General features: G+C 38.6%; 1 protein-coding gene and 1 long non-coding RNA gene across 8 annotated transcripts in view; one reads left to right on the plus strand and one right to left on the minus strand.

Moving 5' to 3' along the window:
* The window catches only part of Mei4 (meiotic double-stranded break formation protein 4), a 173986-nt gene that overhangs the window by 107241 nt on the left and 44732 nt on the right, over nucleotides 1-22013 (plus strand). Inside the window, exon 4 of the mRNA NM_001109378.1 lies at nucleotides 4193-4324. Within this exon, the coding sequence (NP_001102848.1) occupies nucleotides 4193-4324 (132 nt within the window). The remainder of the gene's footprint in view (nucleotides 1-4192; nucleotides 4325-22013) is intronic.
* Nucleotides 1-22013, minus strand: part of LOC102553441 (uncharacterized) — a 94955-nt gene that overhangs the window by 16946 nt on the left and 55996 nt on the right. For all 7 annotated transcript variants that reach the window (XR_001839473.3, XR_001839472.3, XR_001839470.3 and 4 more), the window contains exons 5-6: nucleotides 6597-6722; nucleotides 5903-6006 (exon numbers count right to left, since the gene is read on the minus strand). This is a non-coding gene — a long non-coding RNA (uncharacterized LOC102553441). The remainder of the gene's footprint in view (nucleotides 1-5902; nucleotides 6007-6596; nucleotides 6723-22013) is intronic.

A 22013-nucleotide genomic window follows, 5' to 3' on the forward strand; every position in this document is an offset into this window, starting at 1 on the left:
TCAGTTATCAAGTGCTCTTTATGTCATTAATTAGGCATGCATATCATTCCTATGTCTTCTAAATTTGTACAATGTAACTGTTATTAACAGTCAGAGCACTATCTTTTAATATTAGGATGAAAGTGGACTGCATTGTGATAGCTCCTGAAAGCATCTTGCCTTCTATATGTAGCGAGAATTACTTCTGGCCCACAGACCACACTTTGTCAATATTAGCCATAAATCAACTTTGAATCACTATATGCCTATTTAACATTTTCTGTGAATCATTAATTTTCTTTTCCTTATTCTTTAGAAACATGAGGTTTTAATGAGTAGCCTCCCCTCATAGAAAATGTTAATGCATCTAATTATTTCACATTGCTTTGTATAATTAATTCTGGCAAAAACTTTTACTCTAAAATATAAAATTGACATCTAGCAAACCAAAGTAGTATTTTACAGTATAGGCAATTTCATAACTTTATAATTTATATGCTACATAGAAAAGTAGCTTTTATTCACCAGATGTAATTGTCATCTCAGAGGCTTAGTGCTGCATAAGTTTGCCCTTTCTAGTTCTTTCAGAACTCTGACTGGTTCAACTCAGTTTTTCTGGCCCTAACTCCTCTCCAAGATGGCTGCTGATTCAAACTGGCTTCTGACTTAATTGCCCTGCTTAGCCTCAAGCTAACTCTGGCAATCAGTTATAATCATCTGGCTTCTTCTCATTCCCTGGCTCATTCTGTCTTTACCTGCATCCTGTCTCTGTAAAACTGTACAGGTAAAACTTCCTCCTTTCTCCCTCTCTATGTGTTGCTCCCTTACGTTGCCTCTCTTTTCCTAAATTCTTTTCTTGAGAATTGAGACGATCCTATTTCTGACTCATTCTGTCAGAATCTTTCCCCAATTCATCACTTTGTCTGCCCCTCAATTAGTTTTCACTTCCAAACAGAACTTCTTTCTACAAACTATCTTTACCTTCATTGTTTGGGATTAAATGTGTGTATTAAGGGCATGTTTTTATTCCAGGCAGAGGGATTAAAGGTGGGTCATTCCAGCCAGATCACACAGACCTAGAATGTCTTTGGATGTGATCTCCTGCCAGAGCAGCCATGTTGCTGGATTAAATTTTCTCTAAAAGATAGCTTACAGGGCCAAGTATGAGACCTACTTTTTTCTCACTTTTTACTTGTTTTTCAACTTCTATAGCCTTGTGTTTTGTTCAGTATATGTGTCTAAGTTATAAACAAAATAGATATATATTTTGCCTTACTCAAAAAGACCTTTCAAACATTGAATTTCTAATGATAGGAATGCACACTGAAGCAAACTTGTTTTACACCAAGAAGGGAGTATTACAATATGAATCAAACCCAGGAACTTCCCAGGCATTCTCATGCACCCAAATGTTGAGGTTTATCATCCTCTTTCTGGAATACTTAACGTTTTTCTAGAGCCTTCAAAAATACCTGCTTTTTACTATCAGGATAACATCAATTCAGTACATCAACATGTCCGGTGGAATAATTTGAAGTTTGTAACTCTTGTAAAATAGTGGCTAAGAGACAACAGAGTGGCATAGATTAAAACAGTAGAAAAATATGCGTTTGTTAACAAGCAAATGCGAGTGCTTCTTTTGTGCCTGTATAGTAGGATCACCGTGCACCTACCGGTTGTCGGCTACCTGTTGCGCTTCTAGGAAATGCTACCTCTGCACAATAGTACAGTATAATCCTAGATGCTTAGGTCAGGTTGACCATCCTCTGATGTTCTTAGATCATACTAGCTTCTATGTACCTCATATAGGCAATTAATCATGTCTATGGTAGGAATTTACACGTTGCACTTTCCAAGATTGCAACAGTGCATCCAGCGAATCCTCCAGGTGATCCTGCAGAACAGAACATTACAAAACCAAGCAGATCGAGACACATGAGAATTGTGCTTTAATCCATAAGACAGCATACGCTATGACCAGATGCTTACGAACCTGTAGAATGAGGTAGATCCAGAGTGACTGCTGAGTAAAATCCTTGACCACGAAACGTACACTCAGAACCTACTTCTAGTGTGTCCTTCTGTGATGCACTTTAGCTCAGAGACTCGGTGAGCACATCTCATCAGTGCAATTCAGCCCAGCCTCCCTACACAGGCATTTGAAAAAAGACTATTTCTAGTTCTTTAGGGTCTGGAAATAAAGGAAGATTTGATTGAAAAAAAAAGTTGATTTGGTGTTGAGCCATGCCTTTCATAGTTAACTATAGTGTATTGTTAATAATACTGGCCTCATGTGAGTCTCTCCAAAGGTTTCATTGTTTATCAAATGAGAAGAAACTTTGTTTATAACTTCAGATACATAGAGGTCATTTAAAAGTAATATTTATATCATTGTAAATAGCACTAAGAGTTATGTAGCTTCTTTTCTTTATGAAATTTAGTTAGAATAGTAGCTGTTTGTTGTGTTATAGATGCAGTCTTTTATTTCAAACTTGTCTGTTTTCTCGGCATCTTTCTATAGCAGAATTATATCATCCCATAAAAGTTTATTCATATCATTTAACTTTTCAGTGGCTAATAATTTAAATTTATACCATAAAACCAGCAGCACTTTTTCTATTATTGTTATGAATTAGAACATTGTGTTACTTCTGGGGACCCTTACTGTGTATCTGGCAGTATACTAAGCATGTTTTGTGTCTTAACTTAATGTGCCTAAAATTTCTACCAAGTAGTTAGCATCTTAGTTGTCATTTTGCCTGTGTGGCAGCTGTGACACAAAATGTAATTACAAAAGATTTAGTCATTAAAGTGTGTAGAGAGGTATTCAGTATGCACACAGCTAAAGCATCAGTTGAAATGAAGTAACCGTCTGAGACGCCTTAGAGTTCAGATAAGGGCACGTTTTTCTTTATCTACAAAAATGAAAGTGCTGCAAAACTTTAAGCTTTAAAGTAGCACTATACTTTTTATGAGAAATCTAAACCTTAACCAATTATGATGTTAATAAACAATTATAAGGAATTCTATAAGTGCCCCTATGATAGTTTAGTTCCAGAATTAAGTTAGCTTAGGCTACCATGAAGTATAAGGTATATATTCTAGAATTACGTGCATAGTTTCATTAGCTCTGTAACCTAATCATTATTATTGCCATTGTGAACATCCTAATAGAATAAGCACTATTAAAGCCATTCTGAGATATATATATGTGGATATATGGTCATCCTAAAATATACAGCACATTTTACAATTTCACCACCAATCCATAGCACTGAAATTGACCTCTCCTCATGTGGTTTATGCTGATGGACAGCAGAGAGTGTATCTGGCCATTTCTCTTTTAAGACCCTTCTCTCGGAAACTATAAAGGTCATATGAAATCCTGCTCAGGAGTTTTACATATCATAGTGTTATGTTCATCATATGACTTTGTTCCGAATAGCAGACATGTGACATGTTCTGTCCTATCAGCATTTACGTTTTTCCTAATGGGGGTGGTTTGGTGGATGGTTGGCAGGATCAAAGCTTACCAGTGGGACGGATGACATGCGTTGATCCCTGGGATCCACGTGTGCAAAGAGAGAGCCAACCTGTGCCTGTACATTCTGGTGCTTTTACACAGACGTGTATGTACATGAACACACATCATAAATAAATAGATGATAGATAGGCTCACTGATAGACAGATAATTGAAATAGTTAAAAGAATTATCAAAGAAGAACTCAGACTGTCTTGTATTTTCCCCAGAACTGTAAAGCCTGACTCATGGCATACAGAGAAGTGCTCCACCCTGTCCTCCCAATGTGAAGGGAGACAGAGAGAAGACCCTTAGTCCCATGGCCTCCAAAGTTCATCTATCACCTTTCAAGTCTACTCGTTTATACGTCTGTCTGTCTGCTATCAAGCGAGGACTTAACGTTTTACTGTTTTTTTCTTATTCACTTTGCATGTAGTCTCTCATCTATTCTAAACTCATACTCTATGACAGTTCAACTTCTTCCTTTTTAGCTCTCTGCAATACATGTAAAACTTTTGACTGCTACGTAAAATCACAGCACCTATATTAAAATAATTTTTTCAGAGTTTTTCTCACTATTAATCCCAATGTATGCTCGTATCTTATACTCTCGTTAGCAATAAAAGTCTTCGATGCTGTCCATTAAGTCACTGATGTCATGGGAGTAGGATCTCACTCCGTTTCCTCTGTAGTTCCAGGTGCAGCGCTATGTCTCCCAGAGCCTAGTAACCCTAGGAAGCTGCAGCTTGTTGAGGAAGTCTATTGTGTCGTTGCTACTATCGGAAGTGAACAGCTTTGTGGACGACCTGGGAGCCATCGATCAGGTACATGTAACTGGAAACTGTAACTCATTAGATTGGGCTTAACACACATATAAGCTGCTGCCTTTTTTCTTCCCATGTTGATTTTGTGCTATTTCACTAGTTCACCTATATTGCATTATCTCTAATATGTGTGAATATTCCAGCTACTGAAATTACAGAAAGGTACATTAGCCAGGAAGGTTTTTGCTTGTTTGTTCTTTCTTTTCTTTTCTTTTTTTGGGATATTCTGTTTATTCAGCGGCATCTCCTTTCTTTTCTTCTTCCTTTTTTCTTTTATTAGATATATTTCTTTATTTACATTTCAAATATTATTCCCTTTCCCAGTTTCCTGTCCATAAGCCCCCATCCCCTTCCCTCCCCCTCCCCCATACGGGTATTCCCCCCATACATCCCCCTTACTGCTCCCCATATTCCCCTGTACTGGGGGTCCAACCTTGGCAGGACCAAGGGCTTCCCCTTCCACTGGTGCCCCAACAAAGCTATTCTCTGCTACATATGCAGTTGGAGCCCTGCGTCAGTCCATGTATAGTCTTTCGGTAGTGGTTTAGTCCCTGGAAGCTCTGGTTGGTTGGCATTGTTGTTCTTATGGGGTTGCAAGCTCCTTCAGCTCTTTCAATCCTTTCTCTAATTCCCCCCAAGGGGGTCCTGTTATCAGTTCAGTGGTTTGCTGCTAGCATTGACCTCTGTATTGGACATGCTCTGAATGTGTCTCTCAGGAGAGATCTATATCTGGCCCCTTTCCCTTTCAGCATGCACTTTTTAGCTTCATCAGTCTTAGCTAGTTTTGGTGGCTCTGTGTGTGTGTGTGTGTGTGTGCGTGTGTGTGTGTGTGTGTGTGTGTGTATATATGTGTGTGTGTGTGTGTGTGTGTGTGTGTGTGTGTGTGTGTGTGTGTCACATGTGGGGCAGGCTCTGAATGGCTGTTCCTTCAGTCGCTGCTCTAAACGTTGCTTCCATATCCCCTCCTATGGATATTTTTTCCCCTTTTAAGAAGGGATGGGAGCATCCGCAAAAATACCTGTCCTCCTTAATGTCACATATATACTAGATTTTCTGTTGTTTTTAGGAGAGGAATGTTTAGATGAATAGACTTAAATATCCCCAGTGGTGATATAGATTCAAATAGGTGGGGGGGGGGAGAGGTGGATATAAGAAGACCTTAAATAGAGAATGGCTCTTCAACACATTTGCCTAAGAGAATTTTCCAGCTGAGTTTTAAAATTTAAATATCCAGTTACCAACCCATACATAATCCAGTGAACCAGGTCTGTGAAGTGAGATCCCGGGCATCAGTACTGCAGATGAGAAGCATGCCCGGTCATCCCACTGTCAGCTTAGACTTAACGCCACTGCTCCCAGCTTTTCAGCTGTACAGAGCTAACCATGTCATCGCAGACAATATCCCCAGATTTTCATGATAATAATTAATCGTTAAATGTGCATACCTTATAGTTCCTTTATATTCGTACCATCTTTGTGGTAGAATTAATATGAAATAAGAGATAAGTTGACATAAAATAAATTTAATAATGCAAATATTTCATGGAGTTTTAAAGTGTTTTTTAACTAAGCACTTACCTTTAACTTCTCTACATTTAATGGAATGATCTTAAAACTATTATTCTAGTCTTGTTCTGTAGATAACATGTTATATCATCTAGTCACCAACTGTTCAGGGGATTCTGAAAGATAAGTTTATAAAGTCACTGTCACAGATCTAAAGGAGGAATGAGTCAAGCTGACTGCTGTAAAAAGAACAAAATGTTGAAATAATTGCATGGTGGTGTTTGTAAGAGTTCCAGGGTGAGCAGGGTAGCCATAATAGTTTACAAGCCCAAAGAACTTCCTGTCGAAGAAACAGGACTCAGCAGAGCCTTGCAGAATGCAAAGGAACTGAGTTGTTGTATAATGTGTATAATGAGAGCTCTCCCGGGGAGTCTGAGGAAACAATATGGATTTGGAACTTAACATGAAACAATGCTGGAAGTGAGTTTAATTGAATTGAATTATTTGTTTGGAGCATAAGAACAACTTGAGAAGTCAGAATTTTATCTACATGAGTGGTTGATTTTAATTTTGACACAGCATCATGAGATGCCTAAACTTCATATCCAGTTCATATACAGAAACAGAGTCTCAAACAGCATTTAGACACTTGAGCACGGCTGCAGAATGACATCCACAAATGTCATCATTTAAACTCGGGTGTTCTGTCATGCTGCTTTAAAACGATAAGGGGTAGAGAGGTGGGGTAGTCGTTAAACGCACTTACTCTCCTTGCAGTGGATCCAGGGTCAGGCACCCATCACAGCTGCCTGTAATTTCATTTCCAGAGGATTCAATGGCCTCTGCTGGCCTCCAGGGGTATCAGCTTGCACTTGGCTCGCATAAACACATGCTGTTTAGAACACGTATGAAGGCGGGAGTGAAGGAGGGTGGAAGAGGGAAAAAATGAGTTTGAATAAAAAAGGAAAAAGCAACAGTAAGACCACAACTAATTGTTTTTCAGGCATCTGTATTAAAGGCTTCACATGAGTTCTCCTAATCAATTTTTTTTTGACAACCCTTCCAAATATTAGTATTGATCAAAGACAGAGAAACGATAAGTCAGCATTTTCTAGTGGCAAATAGCAGAACGCAGTGTAGCCAATTTAAACAAATGGATTAATGTGAGGCCATGGAATTTGGGAGCAGGCTGAAGAATGAGACTCTGGGCTCTATTTTCATGAATTAAGCCATTACCACAAACAGAATGGGGTTACCGATGGCAGGGACTACTTTTGCCATTGTAACCATGAACCTGAGTGCCAAATTGGTATTTGATCTTTGGAGGGCTGAGAGTTCATTCTCAGTACACTCTGAGCAGACCATGTGAGCACTGTGCAAGATCGAACTCCCTATATCACTTACTTTCAACTGAAGAGGCTTTTCTTTAATTTTTTTATTTATTTTTACATTCCAGATTTTATTCCCCTCCCTGCACAACATGCCCCAACAGTTCCACATTCCATACCTCCTCCCCGACTCCCCTCAACCCCCATGTCTCCACAAGGATGTCCCTACACCACTCACCCCACCAGACCTCTAAACTTCCTGGGGGTTCCAGTCTCCTGAGTGTTAGGTGCATCTTCTCTGACTGAACTCAGACCCGGGAGTCCTCTGCTGTATGTGTCTTGGAGGCCTCATCTCAGCTGGTGTGTGCTGCATGGTTGGTGATCCAGTGTCTGAGACTCTCAGGGGTAGAGGTTAATTGAGACTGCTGGTCCACCTACAGGGTTGCCCTCCTCAGCTTCCTCCAGCTTTTCCCTAATTCAACCAGAGGGGTCAGCAGCTTCTGTTCATTGGTTGGGCACACATATCTGCATCTGACTCTTTCAGCTACTTTTTGGGTCGGAGGGCAGACATGATAGGTCCCTTTTTGTAAAGGCCCTATAGCCTCAGTAATGGTGTCAGGTCTTGGGGCCTCCCTTGAGCTGGATCCCACTTTGGGTCTGTCGCAGGAGCTTCTTTTCCATAGGCTCTTCTCCATTTCCATCCCTTCATTTCTTTCAGACAGGAAGAATTGTGGGTCAGAGCTTCCCTCACTTGATGCCGTCTTTCTACTGGAGGTGGGTTAAATAAGTTCCCTCTCCCCATTGTAGGGCATTTTATCTAGGGTTCCCCCCTTTGAGTGCTGAGAGTCTCTCACTTCCCAGGTCTCTGGTACATTCTAGAGGGTCTTCCCAACCTCCTGCCTCCCGAGGTCACCTGTTTCCATTCTATCTGCTGGCCCACAGGACTTCAGTCCTTTTCCCCCACCCAATACCAGATCATGTTCCCCTCTCCCCCCACTCCCCTTCCCTGTCCCTCCCCTTTCCTTCTCCCTCTTCCCCCATGTAGTTGCTTTCTTCTCCCTTTCAAGTGGGACTAAGGTGTCTTCACTTGGGCCCTTCACGTTGTTGGTCCTTTTGAGTTCTGTGGATTGTATCTTGGGTATTCTGTACTTTTATTTTTTTGGCTAATATCCACTTTTTAGTGAGAACATATCATGCACATCCTTTTGGGTCTGAGTGACCTCCCTCAGGATGATATTTTCTAGTTCCATCCATTTGCCTGCAAAACAAAAGATGTTCTCGTTTCGAATGGCTGAGTAGTATTCCATTGTGTAAATGAACATTTTCTGTATCCATTCTTCTGCCATGGGACATCTGGATTGTTTCCAGCTTCTTACTATCACAAATAAAGCTGCTATGAACATAGTGGCACACGTGCCCCGTGGCATGACGGGGCCTCTTTTGTGTATATTACCAAGAGTGATATTTCTGGGTCTTTAGATAAGTCTATTTCCAATTTTCTGAAGGCCCTCCAAATTGATTTCCAGAGTGGTTGTACCAGTTTGCAATCCCACCAGCAATGGAGGAGTGTTTCTCTTTCTCCACATCCTTGCCAATATGTGTTGTCACCTGAGGTTTTGAACTTAACCATTCTGACTGGTGTGAGGTGGAATCTCAGGGTCGTTTTGATTTTCATTTCTCTGATCAGTAAGGACTTTGAACATTTCTTTAGGTGCTTCTCAGCCATTCAATATCCCTCTGTTGTGAATACTCGGTTTAATTCTATACCCCATTTTTTGATTGGGTTCTTTGGTTTTTTTTTTGGTGGTTAGCTTCTTGAGTTTTTTATATATTTTAGATATTAGCCCTCTATTGGATTTAGGGTTAGTGAAGATTTTTTCCCAATCTTTAGGATCCCAATTTGTCTTATTAACAATGTCCTTTGCCTTACAGAAGCTTTTCAGTGTCATGAGGTCCCATTTGTCAATTCTTGATCCTAGAGAATGAGCCATTGGAGTTCTGTTTAGAAAATTTCCACCTGTGCCAATGAACTCGAGACTCTTTCCCACTTTCTCTTCTATTAGATTGAGTGCCTCTGGCTTTATGTTGAGGTCCTTGATCCACTTGGACTTGAGTTCTGTGCCTGGTGACAAATATGGGTCTGTTTTCATTTTTCTACATACAGACAGCCAGTTAGACTGGCACCATTTATTGAAGATGCTTTTTCCCCCCATTGTATATTTTTGTCTTCCTTGTCAAAGATCAAATGTGCATGAGTGTATGACTTTATTTCTGGTTCTTTAATTCTATTCCATTGATCAACCTGTCTGTCTCTGCACTAATTCCATGCAGTTTTTTATCACTATTGCTCTGTAGTAGAGCTTGAGGTCAGGAAGGTGATTCCCCCAGCTGTTCTTTTATTGTTAAGAATTGTTTTCACTATTCTGAGATTTGTTGCCTTTCCAGATGAATTCGAGAATTGTTTTTTTGTATGCCTTTGAGGGATTTTGTTAGGATTTTAATGGGGATTGCATCGAATTTGTAGATTGCCTCTGGTAGGATGGCCATTTTTACTATGTTAATTCTCCCAATCCATGACCATGGGGGATCTCTCCATTTTCTGAGATCTTCGATTTCTTTCTTGAAAGACTTGAAGTTCTTATCATGAAGATCTTTCACTTGTTTGGTTAGAGTTACCTCAAGATATTTTATGTTATCTGTGGCTATTGTGAAGAGAGTTGTTTCCCTGATAGCTTTCTCAACCTGTTTATCATTTATATAAAGGAAGACTACTGATTTATTTGAGTTAATTTTCTATCTGGCCACTTTGCTGAAGTTGTTTATCAGCTGGATAAATTCTCTGATAGAATTTTTGAGGTTGCTTAGTTATACTATCAACTCATCTGCAAATAGTGATTCCTTCATTTCTTCTTTGCCAATTTGTATCCCTTTGATCTCTTTTTCTTGTCTTATTGTTCTAGCTAGCACTTTGAGTACTATATTTAGTAGATATGGGGAAAGTGGGCATCCTTGTCTTGTCCCCAATTTTAGTGGTATTGCTTCAAGTGTCTCTCCACTTAATTTGATGTTGTCTGTTGGTTTGCAGTAAATTGCTTTTATTATGTTTAGGTAAGGGCCTTGAGTTCCTGATATCTCCAATATTTTTAACATGAAGCGGTGTCATATTGTGTTAAGTGGTTTTTCTGCATCTATAGAGATGATCATGTGATTTTTTTCTTTGAGTTTGTTTATATGGTGGATTATGTTAGTGGATTTTCATATGTTGAACCAACCTTGCATTCCTGGGATGAAGCCTACTTGATTGTGATAAATGATGGTTTTGATGTATTTTTTTATTTGGTTTGCAAGAATTTTATTGAGTATTTTTCCATTGATATTCCTAAGTGAGATTGGTCTGAACTTCTCATTTTTGGTAGAGTCCTTGTATGGTTTAGGTATCAGAGTAATTGTGGCTTCATAGAATGAATTAGGTAGTATTCACTCCATTTCTATTTTATGGAATTGTTTGAGGAATATTGGTATTAGGTCTTCTTTGAAAGTCTGGTAGATATTTGAACTAAATCTATCTGGCCCTTGGCTTTTCGTTTTTTTTTCTTTCTTTCTTTCTTTCTTTTTTTTTTTTTTTTTTTTTTTTTGGTCAGGAGGTTTTTAATGACTTCTTCAATTTCCTTATTAGAAACAGGTCTGGCAAGAAAATTTACCTGATCATAATTTTACTTCGGTAGTGGTACCTGTCTAGAAAACCATCCATTTCATCTAGATTTTCCAGTTTTGGTGAGTATAGGCTTTTGTAGTAGGATCTGGTAATTTTGTGAATTTCCTCCGTCTCTGTTGTTGTCTCCCTTTTCATTTCTGATTTTCTTAATTTGAATATTGCCTCTGGGCCCTTTAGTTAGTTTGGCTGGGGGTTTATCTATCTTGTTGTTTCTTTCAAAGAACTAGCTTTTCGTTTTGCTGATTATTTGTATTGTTTTCTTTGTTTCTATTTGGTTGGTTTCAGCCCTGAGTTTGACTATTTCCTGCCATCTACTCCTCTTGGGTAAGTTTGGTTCTTTTTGTTCTAGAGCTCTCAGGTGTGCTCTTTAGTTGCTAGTGTAAGATCTCTCCAGTTTCTTTACCAGTGCACTTAGTGATGTGAATTTTCCTCTTAGCACTCCTTTCATTGTATCCTATATGGGATATGATATTGGATATGATGTGTTAATGTTTTCATTAAATTCCAGGAAGTCTTTAGTTTCTTTCTTTATTTCATCCCTGGGCAAATATTCATTGAGTAGAGAGTTGTTCAGTTTCCACAGTATGCGGGTTTTGTGTTGCTTTTGCCATTATTGAAGACCAGCTTTAGGCCACGGTGGTCTGATAGGATGCATGGAATTATTTCAGTCTTCTTATATAGGTTGAGGGTTGTTTTGTGACCAATTTTATGTTAGATTTTGAAGGTACTATGAAGTGCTGAAAAAAGTATATTCTTTTGTTTTAGGGTGAAATGGTCTGTAGATATGTTAAATTTGTTACACAACCTCTATTTGTTCACAACATCTATTAGTTTTTCTGTGTCTCTGTTTAGTTTCTGTTTAATGACCTGTCCCATTGGTGAGAGTGGGGTGTTGTAGTGTCCCACTATTATTGTGTGGAGTACAATGTGTGTTTTGAACTTTAGTAAAGTTTCTTTTATGAATGTGGTTGCCCTTGCATTTGGGGCATAGATGTTCACAATTGAGACTTTCTCTTGGTGGATTTTCCCTATAAAATGTCCTTCCTCATCATGCTTTATAACTTTTGGTTGAAAGTCTATTTTATTGGATATTAGGATGGCAACTCCGGCTTGTTTCTTGGCACCATTTGCTTGGACCTTTTTCCATCCTTTTACTATGAAATAGTGTCTGTCTTTGTTATTGAGGTGTGTTTCTTGTATGCAGCAAAATGCTGGATCTTGTTTGTGTTTCCAATCTGTTAGCTTATGTCCTTTTATAGGTGAGTTGAGTCCATTAATATTGAGAGATATTAAAAACAGGTGACTGTGGTTTCCTGTTATATTTGTTTTTATGGGTATCTTTATGTGCTTGTGGATTTCTGCTTTTGGCTTTGTTGTGAGATAAGCATCTTGTCTTCATATCTTGTCTTTTCTTTGGTATAGGAATTTTCCTTGTATTGGAGTTTTCTTTCTAGGATCCTCTGTAAGGCTGGATTGGTCGATAAATTTTTTTTGAATCTGGTTTTGTCCTGGAATATTTTGCTTTCTCCATCAATGTTTATTGAGAGTTTTGCTGGGTACAGGAGCCTGGGCTGGTATTTGTGTTCTCTTAGAGTCTGCCTGAACTTTGACCAGGCTCTTCTGACTTTCATAGTCTCTGTTGAGAAGTCTGGTGTAATTCTGATAGGTTTGCCTTTGTATGTTACTTGGCCCTTCTCCCTTGTAGTTTTTAATATTATTTCTTTGTTCTGTATGTTTAGTGTTTTGATTATTATGTGGTGAGAGGATTTTCTTCTATGGTCCCATTTGTTTGGGGTTCTATAAGCTTCTTGTACCTTTATGGCCATCACTTTCTTTAGGTTGGAGAAGTTTTCTTCTATGATTTTGTTGAAGACATTTTCAGGTCCTTTGAGCTGGGAATCTTCATTCTCCTCTATTCCAATTATTCTTAGATTTGATCTTTTCATTGAATCCTAAATTTCTGGGATGTTTTGGGTTAGGAGTTTTTTTTATGTTTTGAATTTTCTTTGACCATTGTGTCAATCTTTTCTACACTATCTTCTATACCTGAGATTCTCTCTTCTATCACTTGTATTGTGTTGGTGATACTTACATCTGTAATTCCTGTCCTCTTTCCTAGGTTTTCCATTTCCTGGTTTCCCTCCATTGGTGTTTTATTATTGTTTCCACTTTTACCTTTAGGTCTTGGACCGCTTTATGCAATTCCTTCACCTGTTTGATTCCATTTTCTTGTATTTCTTTAAGGGATGTATTTGTTTCCTCTTTAAGGGCTTCTACCTGTTAACTTTGTTTTCCTGTATTTCTTTCATTGAATTATTTATATCCTCCTTAAAGGACTCTATTGTCTTCATGAGATAGGATTTTATATCATCTTCCTGATTTTCAGGTGTATTGGTATATTAAGGGCTTGCTGTGGTGGGAGAACTGGGTTCTGATAATGCCCACATATATTGGCTTCTGTTACTTATGGTCTTGAGCTTGCGTCTCCTCATTTGGTTATCCCTAGTGTTTTCTGGTCTGGATGACTCTGTCTGGAGTCTGCTTCTTCTGTCCCTGGGTTGCAACAGGCTTGAGGCTCTGGCTGTAGCAGACCTCTTATGGAGCCTTCCAACTTGGGGCTCTTTAGAAGGGCAGAGAAGCTGCTGGTTTGTTGCACTGGCTGCAGTAGGTCTCCTGGAGGCCTTCAGACTGTTAGGTCTTTGGAGGAGCAGTCATACTGTTGTCTTGGGTGAAACTATTTTCTGGGGTGGGGGTTGGGGTGGAGGTGGGAGGGGAAATGGACTGTTTTCTATTTCCTTAAATGCAGTCACACTCTAGGGAGGCTTTCAGCCATTTGGCTCAGTTGCCCTGCATTCCACAGAGTCCCCAGGTGGTCTTCAGACTGTAGTGTAGCTTGCCCAGTTGCCTTGTGTACAGAAGAACTCCTGGGATGTCTTCAGGCTGTAGTGTCCTGAGTGCAGCGGATCTCCTGGGACCTCAGAATGTGGTATCAAATGTTTTGAGTGCAGTGGTTCTTCTGGCATACTTCAGGATATGATGTCAAAAGTTCTGAGGGCAGCAGATCCTCTGGTAAGCCTCAGAATATAGTGTCTTCCTGGAAGCAGACTAGCTAGCAGTCTGTCCCAGCAGAAAGGATCATGTGGAAGGGGATTGGTATTCGGCAGGTGGGTGTTTTGGGGGAAATGGTGGGTCCCTGAGTCCACTGGCCCCCAGCAGCTGCTGTGGAACTTTGAGGGAGGGGTGTCTTACCCAATGCTCAGTGCAGCAGATTCTCTGGTATGTCTCAGGGTATAGCCTCTTCAGGGGAGTAGACTAACTAGCAGTCTGTCCCAGCAGAAAGGACCAGGAGGAAGGGGATTGGTATTTGGTGGGCAGGGGCTGGGGTGGGGAGATGGTGGGTCCCTGAGACCACTGGCCCTTAGCAGTTGCTATGGGACTTGGGGAGGGGTCTTTCTAAATGCTAAGTGCAGTGAATCCTCTGGTATGTCTCAGGATATAGCCTCTTAAGGGAGCAGACTAACTACCTATCCCAGCAGAAACAGAACAGTTTTTTTTAAATACAACTAATAACTCATTCATAACCTATAAGCAAGGAAAAATAAAATAATTATAAGCATTCTTCACTTATTTTCAACTGTGAAAGGGGGAGAAAACAGTGAGTGATAACGTTAGCTCTTGGTGTCCATCACATCTAAGAGCCAGAGGGTCAATGCCAAACTCTTAGAAGATGAGCTGTAATAGGACACAGTTGAAGAGCTTACGTGTGGGAAGCCAGAGGGAAGGCAGAAGTACACAGTTGAAGATTGGGTACCAGAACCACATATTCCCAGCTCTCGATACATTGTGTATACCAACAGATTCCAAAGAAAATGTGAAGGGATTTAATTTAACCAATTAAGAGATATGGAAATATCACGGAAGAGAATTAGGTTACTGTGGGAAAAAATGCTTGTGTGTGGACAGATTGGGTTTGTATTTAATGAATGTGAGTATGCTTTTAAAGTACTATAAATGTAGGCTGGTAGACTATGAGACAATCTCTGCAAAGGTCTTACTTAGGTGATTCATAATTGGATATCTGTCTGGAGAACAACACTGAAAAACAAAGTACATAACACATCATTAAAGTCTTCCCTCTAGACATGTAAACAAACAAACAAACAAACAAACAAACAAGGATGTATAACCTGAAACCTTTAGGAGAAACAATAGTAAAAATAAAACCAAACTGGGGCTGGAAAGATGGCTGGGTGGTTAACAGCATCATATGCTCTTCCAGGGGACTCTGGTTCTATACATAGTATCCATAATGCAGCTAACATCAGGCTAGCAAATCTTATATGTTTCAACATCCTGCCTGGCCTCTGAGAGCACTGTACACGTGTACAAAGATATTCATACAGAATGCCCACACTCATAAAATGAAAGGAAAAATGGCAAAAGATAATGACATGGTTAGCTATTATAAATGTGTTATTATAGTTTAAAAAGCATGTGTTAGAAATCTGTTAAATATCTTAGGGCAAATGAGAACAGTAATAAGAAAATGGATTTCAAAAATAAATTGAGAACAGTATAACTGTAAATAAAGCTGTGAAAGCATAAGTAAATATAAAGATTCAATGAATCCTCACCAGTAAGCTGAGAGATTTTTATTACACGCATTTATATAAAACCATTCATATTTAGCAAGTTTGGCCTCTGTACTTTCAGAATAATATGGGCCAAACTATCGTTGTTTGTAGTCAACGTGACCATAATGATAGAAAATCCAAACTTGTTTTCTAATGTAACCGCCTGTAAATAATTCCTTTTACATATGGCCAATTGATTTTGTATTTACTGGAGGCAATTCCATTGGGAGGGATCGGGGCAATGCTCAGTCTGAGAATGGGCAAAGTACTTGAACAGACCCTTCATAAAAGTTGCTGTATTAGTGATCAGAAAGAACTGCATAATTCGCAACAACAGGAAAATGCACTGGATTGAAAAGCTCAGTTTAAAAAAAAACTGATAAAATGCATATACATTCCTATATACCTAAAAGTGGGTATCAAGCTGAAATGCTAAGTTTTGAGGAAGACTGTAACAAAAGCACAGAGTTTCTTAGAAAGTTAAGCATTCTCTTAAACCAGCAATTGGCCTCACAATTAAATTACTGTGTTTACATTTTAAAAATTATTCATGGATGTTAATTGTATCTTTTTAATAATTTGGATGGTAAATGTCCCCTATAGGCTCCAGTATTTGAACAATTTTAGTCCTCAGTTGGTGGTGTTGTTTGTGGAGGTCTAGACAGTGTGCCCTTGCTGGAGGAAGTGCATTGCTGGGGGCGGGCTTGGGAATTTAAAACCTCCATAACTTGTAATTTGTGTCCTTCCCTTTGATGATGTGTGTTCTCAGCTACATGATCTTGCCTGTTGCTTATTACTATGCCTCCCTCCCCCAGATGGGCTCGTATCCCTTTGTTCATAGATTTTTAAAGAATTATATTGAGTTAAAATGGACATTGAATTATCCAAGGAAGAGGAATACTCAGCTGCAAAAATTATAGGTACAAAATCATTGACACTCTTCCAAAATACACGTACTTTAAAATGACCTTTTCTAAATATGGAATCTGAAGTAATACATGAGAAAAATTGTAGTGTTTAGATTTGCATATTTTATGAGTGAACACCTATGACTTTTGCATTATAAACAAGAGAAAAATTCTCCTTGCATATCAGATGTGTGTTGACTAAAGATGAACCTCCAAGTTTAATTGCATTTTTACACCAATATTTTTCACCTTAGATGCAGTTCTTACCGCTGTCTACTCAGCATGTTTGTGGGAACAGCAGCCAAGCTATTATAATGAAAAGTACACTTGGAACATTGATAAGGATGGGCGAGATCTGAATTCTGAGTAGCATCTTCATACTGGAATAGTCCAGTGTTTATGAAGTAAATGAAATTTCTACACGAGGACAACTTCAAAATTTAGAATAAAAGCATAGTATGAAAGAAACCCAAAAGCTATGTCCTTAATACCTTTTAAATATCTGTTTTCTTGTTGATTAAAATCAGAACTAAACAATTCATACATAAAACTAGACATGCAATATTCTGAATGTGGCATGCTTATACATACATATTCCCAATATAAAACTAACTAAATTTCTAATCAATTTGTTGGATAAATTATACCAACAAAATAAGTATTTTTAATATGAGACACTGAGAAAAAACAATCATAGCCGTAAATGTGAGAACAAGTTGGTCCGTTTCATATGAGGGAGAAACTGCTATATTCTTCCAGAATTATTCATCTTTTAATGATATTGTAGATCGAGGACCCGTGACTCAAGCAGTAGTCAGTCAGTACATCATTTAGAATAGAGTTTTCGTAAACATGCTCAAGTAAAAACACTAAAGACTAGCATCTCTTACTATGAGCTCTTCTGTTTTTATTATGTTTTATTTAAGAGGAACTTAGGAGAAATTTCTGACAATGAGTCCTGATTTATCACACATGTGCATGTCCCACCAGTGACCTTCATTATGTAAACAACCATCGTGTGTGGATATAGCAAGGCACACGATTTCCCAAAATTCAGAATTAATATAAGAATCTCCATGTATTCCGAAAGCCTGTTTAAAACTGTTTCTTGACAAGAAGTTTATGTGTTCAATGGTTGATAGAGTTAAAAATTCTACGGAGTGTTTATCACTTGCAGACTAGATTCTTTTACTTTACTCTTACATTGTTTTACAGTTTTATATGTGAACATTTTATTTATATCATTTCCTCCCTACCCTACTCCAACTCCTATGCCTCACTACTGTCTCTAATTCATGACCTTCATTTGTTTTACAATTATTATTATTATTATTATTATTATTACTACTACTACTACTGCTATTTATATGGAGTGTGTGTGTGTGTGTGTGTGTGTGTGTGTGTGTGTGTGTGTGTGTGTGCCTGTCGGTCTGTCTGTTAAGCAGCTGTGGATCCTGGATTTCTCTGATGATATCCATCTGTTATAGAATGAAGTTTTTTCAGTGGGGAAGATGAAGAAGAAGAGAAGCGCTTGGTTGGTATCTGGTGAGGAAGGCAGTAGGTTATGGTTTGCTTCCTCAGTGTCTCCCAAAAGCCTACAGACGTTAAATGTTCTCATCTGTGATAGTATTGAGAAATCGAGCCTTGGAAGGTGATTGGCTCTTTAGGGCTCTATCCTGATAAATACGTTAATCTGATTATGGTTTTAGAATTTTTGCTGGTAGTCTTTCATTATCATAACACAAGCTGGAGGCTTAAGGAAAGAAGGAATTTCAGTTTGCTAAGTCCACGGGGGCATTTTTTTTCATTGATGTGGAAGGACGCAGCCCAGTATCAACTATGCTGAAGTGAGCCACAAAGCAGCACAGCAAACATCACTCCTCTATGGCATCTAAACTTCCAGGAGTTCTTGCCTCCCAGTGCCTGGCTGGATTTCTATCTCTTATTCCCCTCCATGATGGCCTGTGATCAGGATTGGTAAGCTAAATAAACCCCTCCTTCCCCAAGCTGCTACTGGTGTTCATTTATCACAGCGATAGAAAGCAAGCTAAGACAAATTCAGTGGGCATGGGTCAGGAGCAGTGTTAGAAAATTCACCTTGCCTTTTGTTTCCCTAGACCACGAGAAAAGCAAGCTCACTGTACCTAGTCTTCCCTTCCATGACTTTCTTCCTTGCCTCAGAAGTCATTAACAGAAAGGTCTGAAATTGTGTGGTAAAATAAATCTAACTCCTTAAGGTAGAGTTCCTCAGATAGTTTTTCCACAGTGATAGAAATCTAATAGATCAAACTGCTTTTCTTATGTGCCGTGAAATCTAGAGTACAAAATTAGTAGGTCTATGTGGACATGGTATAAATGTCAACTAGAACGTGAACAGCCTAGGGGATCTGGGAGCTATGGCTATAAGGTGCCTAATTGCCAAGAACATATTAAAGCTAACACTGTTGCAACCACTATGGTAGTAAGTACGGAGCTCACTCAGAAAGTGGAAAGTAGGCCTTCCATGGAGCCAGACGTGCCTCCTCCTGGCCATATGTCCAAGTGACCTTAGACACCAGAGATGCATATCCAGGTCGGTTGCTGCACTGTTCACAGTATAGAAAATGGAACCTGCCAAGACGTCCAACAACAGATGCATAGATTAAGACCGTCTTAACTGGTATAGCGGTAGAAGTGGTGCCTGCGTAGTTAAAAGGACTTGCAGCTTTTCGGTTGGTCTTTCTTGGTTCCCAGCATCATCCTGGACCCACCACTGTCTTCTGAGCGTCAGTGTCACCTGGGACACACATGCTGCCTACACATAATAAGCTCAAGGACTTGTTATACTCACGAAATTACATATATGTGCGTGTGCTTTAAAAAAGAAAACGTGCTACAAAAATATGATAGAATTTTTATTTAGCAATAAGAAGGGAAATTTACAAATAAGTGGCTGGAACTTGTAGTTGTGTTCAGTGAGGTAATATAGATAATCAAATCCTGTGTGTTATCTCTTACAGACTGTTAACTGTTTAGATGTATGTTTATCAATGTGTGAGTGTAGATAAAGGTCATGAAGTTAGAAAGGGGACCATGAGAGGACCTGAAAAGTTTTAAGGGTTGGAGGTATAGTAATAGAACACTTGTGATGTGAACGTGTTATAGAAAGAGGACTTACTGACGTTAGAAAGGTACAGGAGTACAAGGAGACAGGAAAGAAGGGTGGGAGAGTTCAGTAAAAGTGCAGCACATCTGAAGGTGACACAATGAGATGGACTGCCTTCATGTTAATTAAAGATGACATACATAAACAAAAACTCAAAACTGTGTTTTATGCCTTTAGTAGTCTATAGTTTGTTCTAGTGGTGCATACACACACACACACACAGAGAGAGAGAGAGAGAGAGAGAGAGAGAGACAGAGACAGAGACAGAGACAGAGACAGAGACAGACAGAGACACACACACACAGAGAGAGACAGAGACAGAGACAGACAGAGACAGAGAGAGAGACAGAGAGAGAGAGAGACACACACACAGAGGGGGGAGAAATATAAATACACTCTGTACATATGATATTTCAACATTTTCCAGTACGTGTTCTGATACCTTTGTCAACAATCAGAGCACCTTAGCTTTATGAACTCACAGTCCATTGTGTTTCATTCTTCCTATGTCTCTATGTAAAGGACAGACATTATCATACTTAAGATTATTTTCAGTATATGTGGTATTATGTGTTTAGAATGCTTTTCTATTTCTCTTCACTATGCTATTGGATTTTGATTAAGACTGAATTGACTCTATAGCTATTTTTGGTAACACCGTTTTCACAATATTAGTTCTGCCAATCCAACTGGCTGGGTGGTCTTTTTATCTTCTGGTGCCTTGTTTGTTTCTCTGCTTCTTTGTCTCAAAGATTTCATTATGAAGATCCTTTACTGCCTTAGTTAGGTTTATTCCTGGGTACTCACTGTTATTGAAAAAATGGCATATTTTTTTCAATTCCTGTCTGATGCAGTTTATTAGTTATAGATAAACCTACTTATGTCTGTATGCAGCTTCCTGAAAATATCTATCAGCATAAAAGTCTCCGTTAGTCTGTAGAGTCCTGTAAAACTAGCATAGTTTCAGCTGCAAATAGGAATTATATAACCTCTTGGTTTTTTTTTCTATCATTACCTACTTATATCTTTCATCTGTCTAACTGCTTTTGTTGATGTAAGCAGTATATTGAATGAGAGTTATAAAAGTGGAATACTTGTTTTATTCCAGATTTTAGAAGAAATGCTTCAGTTTCCTTCATTTAAAATGATGTTGACTATAGATTTGTTACATAGTCTTTGCTGTTTTGAGATATGTCATATCTTTTTTAATCACTTCCAGACTTTTATCATGAGAATATTTTGACCTTTGTCAAATGTCTTTTTCTGCATCTATTAAGGTGAGCATGTGATCTCAGTTTTTATCATTGTACTGTATTAAAATTATTGATTTGTTTATGTTCAAACAACCATGTATTCCTCATGAAGAAGCTTCATTGATCTTGGTGAATTATTGTCTGGTTTAAATTTTAATTCATTTTACTTCAGTTAAAATAATTACATAATTTCCCTTATTCCTTTCTACCTTCTAAGCCCTCTAATGTCTTCTTAAGTTCTCTCAAATTCATAGACAGTTTTTATTATATTATTAATGCATTCATGTATTTGGTTTGCAAGTATTTTGTTTAAAGATTGCATCTAATTTTATTTATTTGTTAAAATGGACTATAGTTTTCTCCATTTTTACATTTCTTAAAACTTTAGTCTCTGTCTGTCTCTTTGTGTCTCTCTGTCTTTCTCTGTTTCTATCTTTCTCTGTCTCTCCCTCTCCCCACCTCCTGTGTGGGTGCATGCGTGCATGCGTGCCTGTGTGAGTGCATGCGTGTATGCATGCATGTGTAGGCACATATGTCCTACAGTACGTGTGTGGAAGTCAAAGGACAGAAGTCCTCCATGTGAGTCTGCACTCCTATTCTAGGGCTTAGTTGCAGGCGGTGGTAGGAGAAGAGATTGCTGGCACCCTTCTGTTCATACATCAATCCTTACCTTGGTTAGGTCTGCTTTCCATGTTGGTTTTTCTACAGCTGGGGTCTCTGTGTTGGAGACTGCTGATGCTACCCCTGGAAGTATTTCCATGGTAACAAGAATTAACACTGAGTATTGACTGTAGCTAGAGCAGTAGTGGCAGGTGTGGGGGTCTTAGCCTGGCATGGGTATCTGGCATCTAGGTCCATTGGTAAGACTTCACTAATGTACAAGGTTAAGGATGCTTGACAAGTCATTTCCCACTACCTAATTGATATCCACTGTTTTTCTTGATTATTATGGTTACATAATATATACACATATACGAGTATATTTATATAAACATATATTATAAATGTATGTGGCTGAGTCTGACTTTGTTGTTTATGTGTACCTGACTTCAGTGTTTACAATATGTACTAAGAATTTTGTTAGCTATAGTGAGTTATTAATTTAGCATTCTTAATTTTTTTCCATTTGAGAATATACTTTTTAAAATTCCATCTTTAGAATTGAGAAGCGTTCATGAATTTGAGTGAATTTTAGCATTA

This window comes from Rattus norvegicus, chromosome 8 (assembly GCF_036323735.1).
Source record: "Rattus norvegicus strain BN/NHsdMcwi chromosome 8, GRCr8, whole genome shotgun sequence".
Lineage (NCBI taxonomy): Eukaryota > Metazoa > Chordata > Mammalia > Rodentia > Muridae > Rattus > Rattus norvegicus.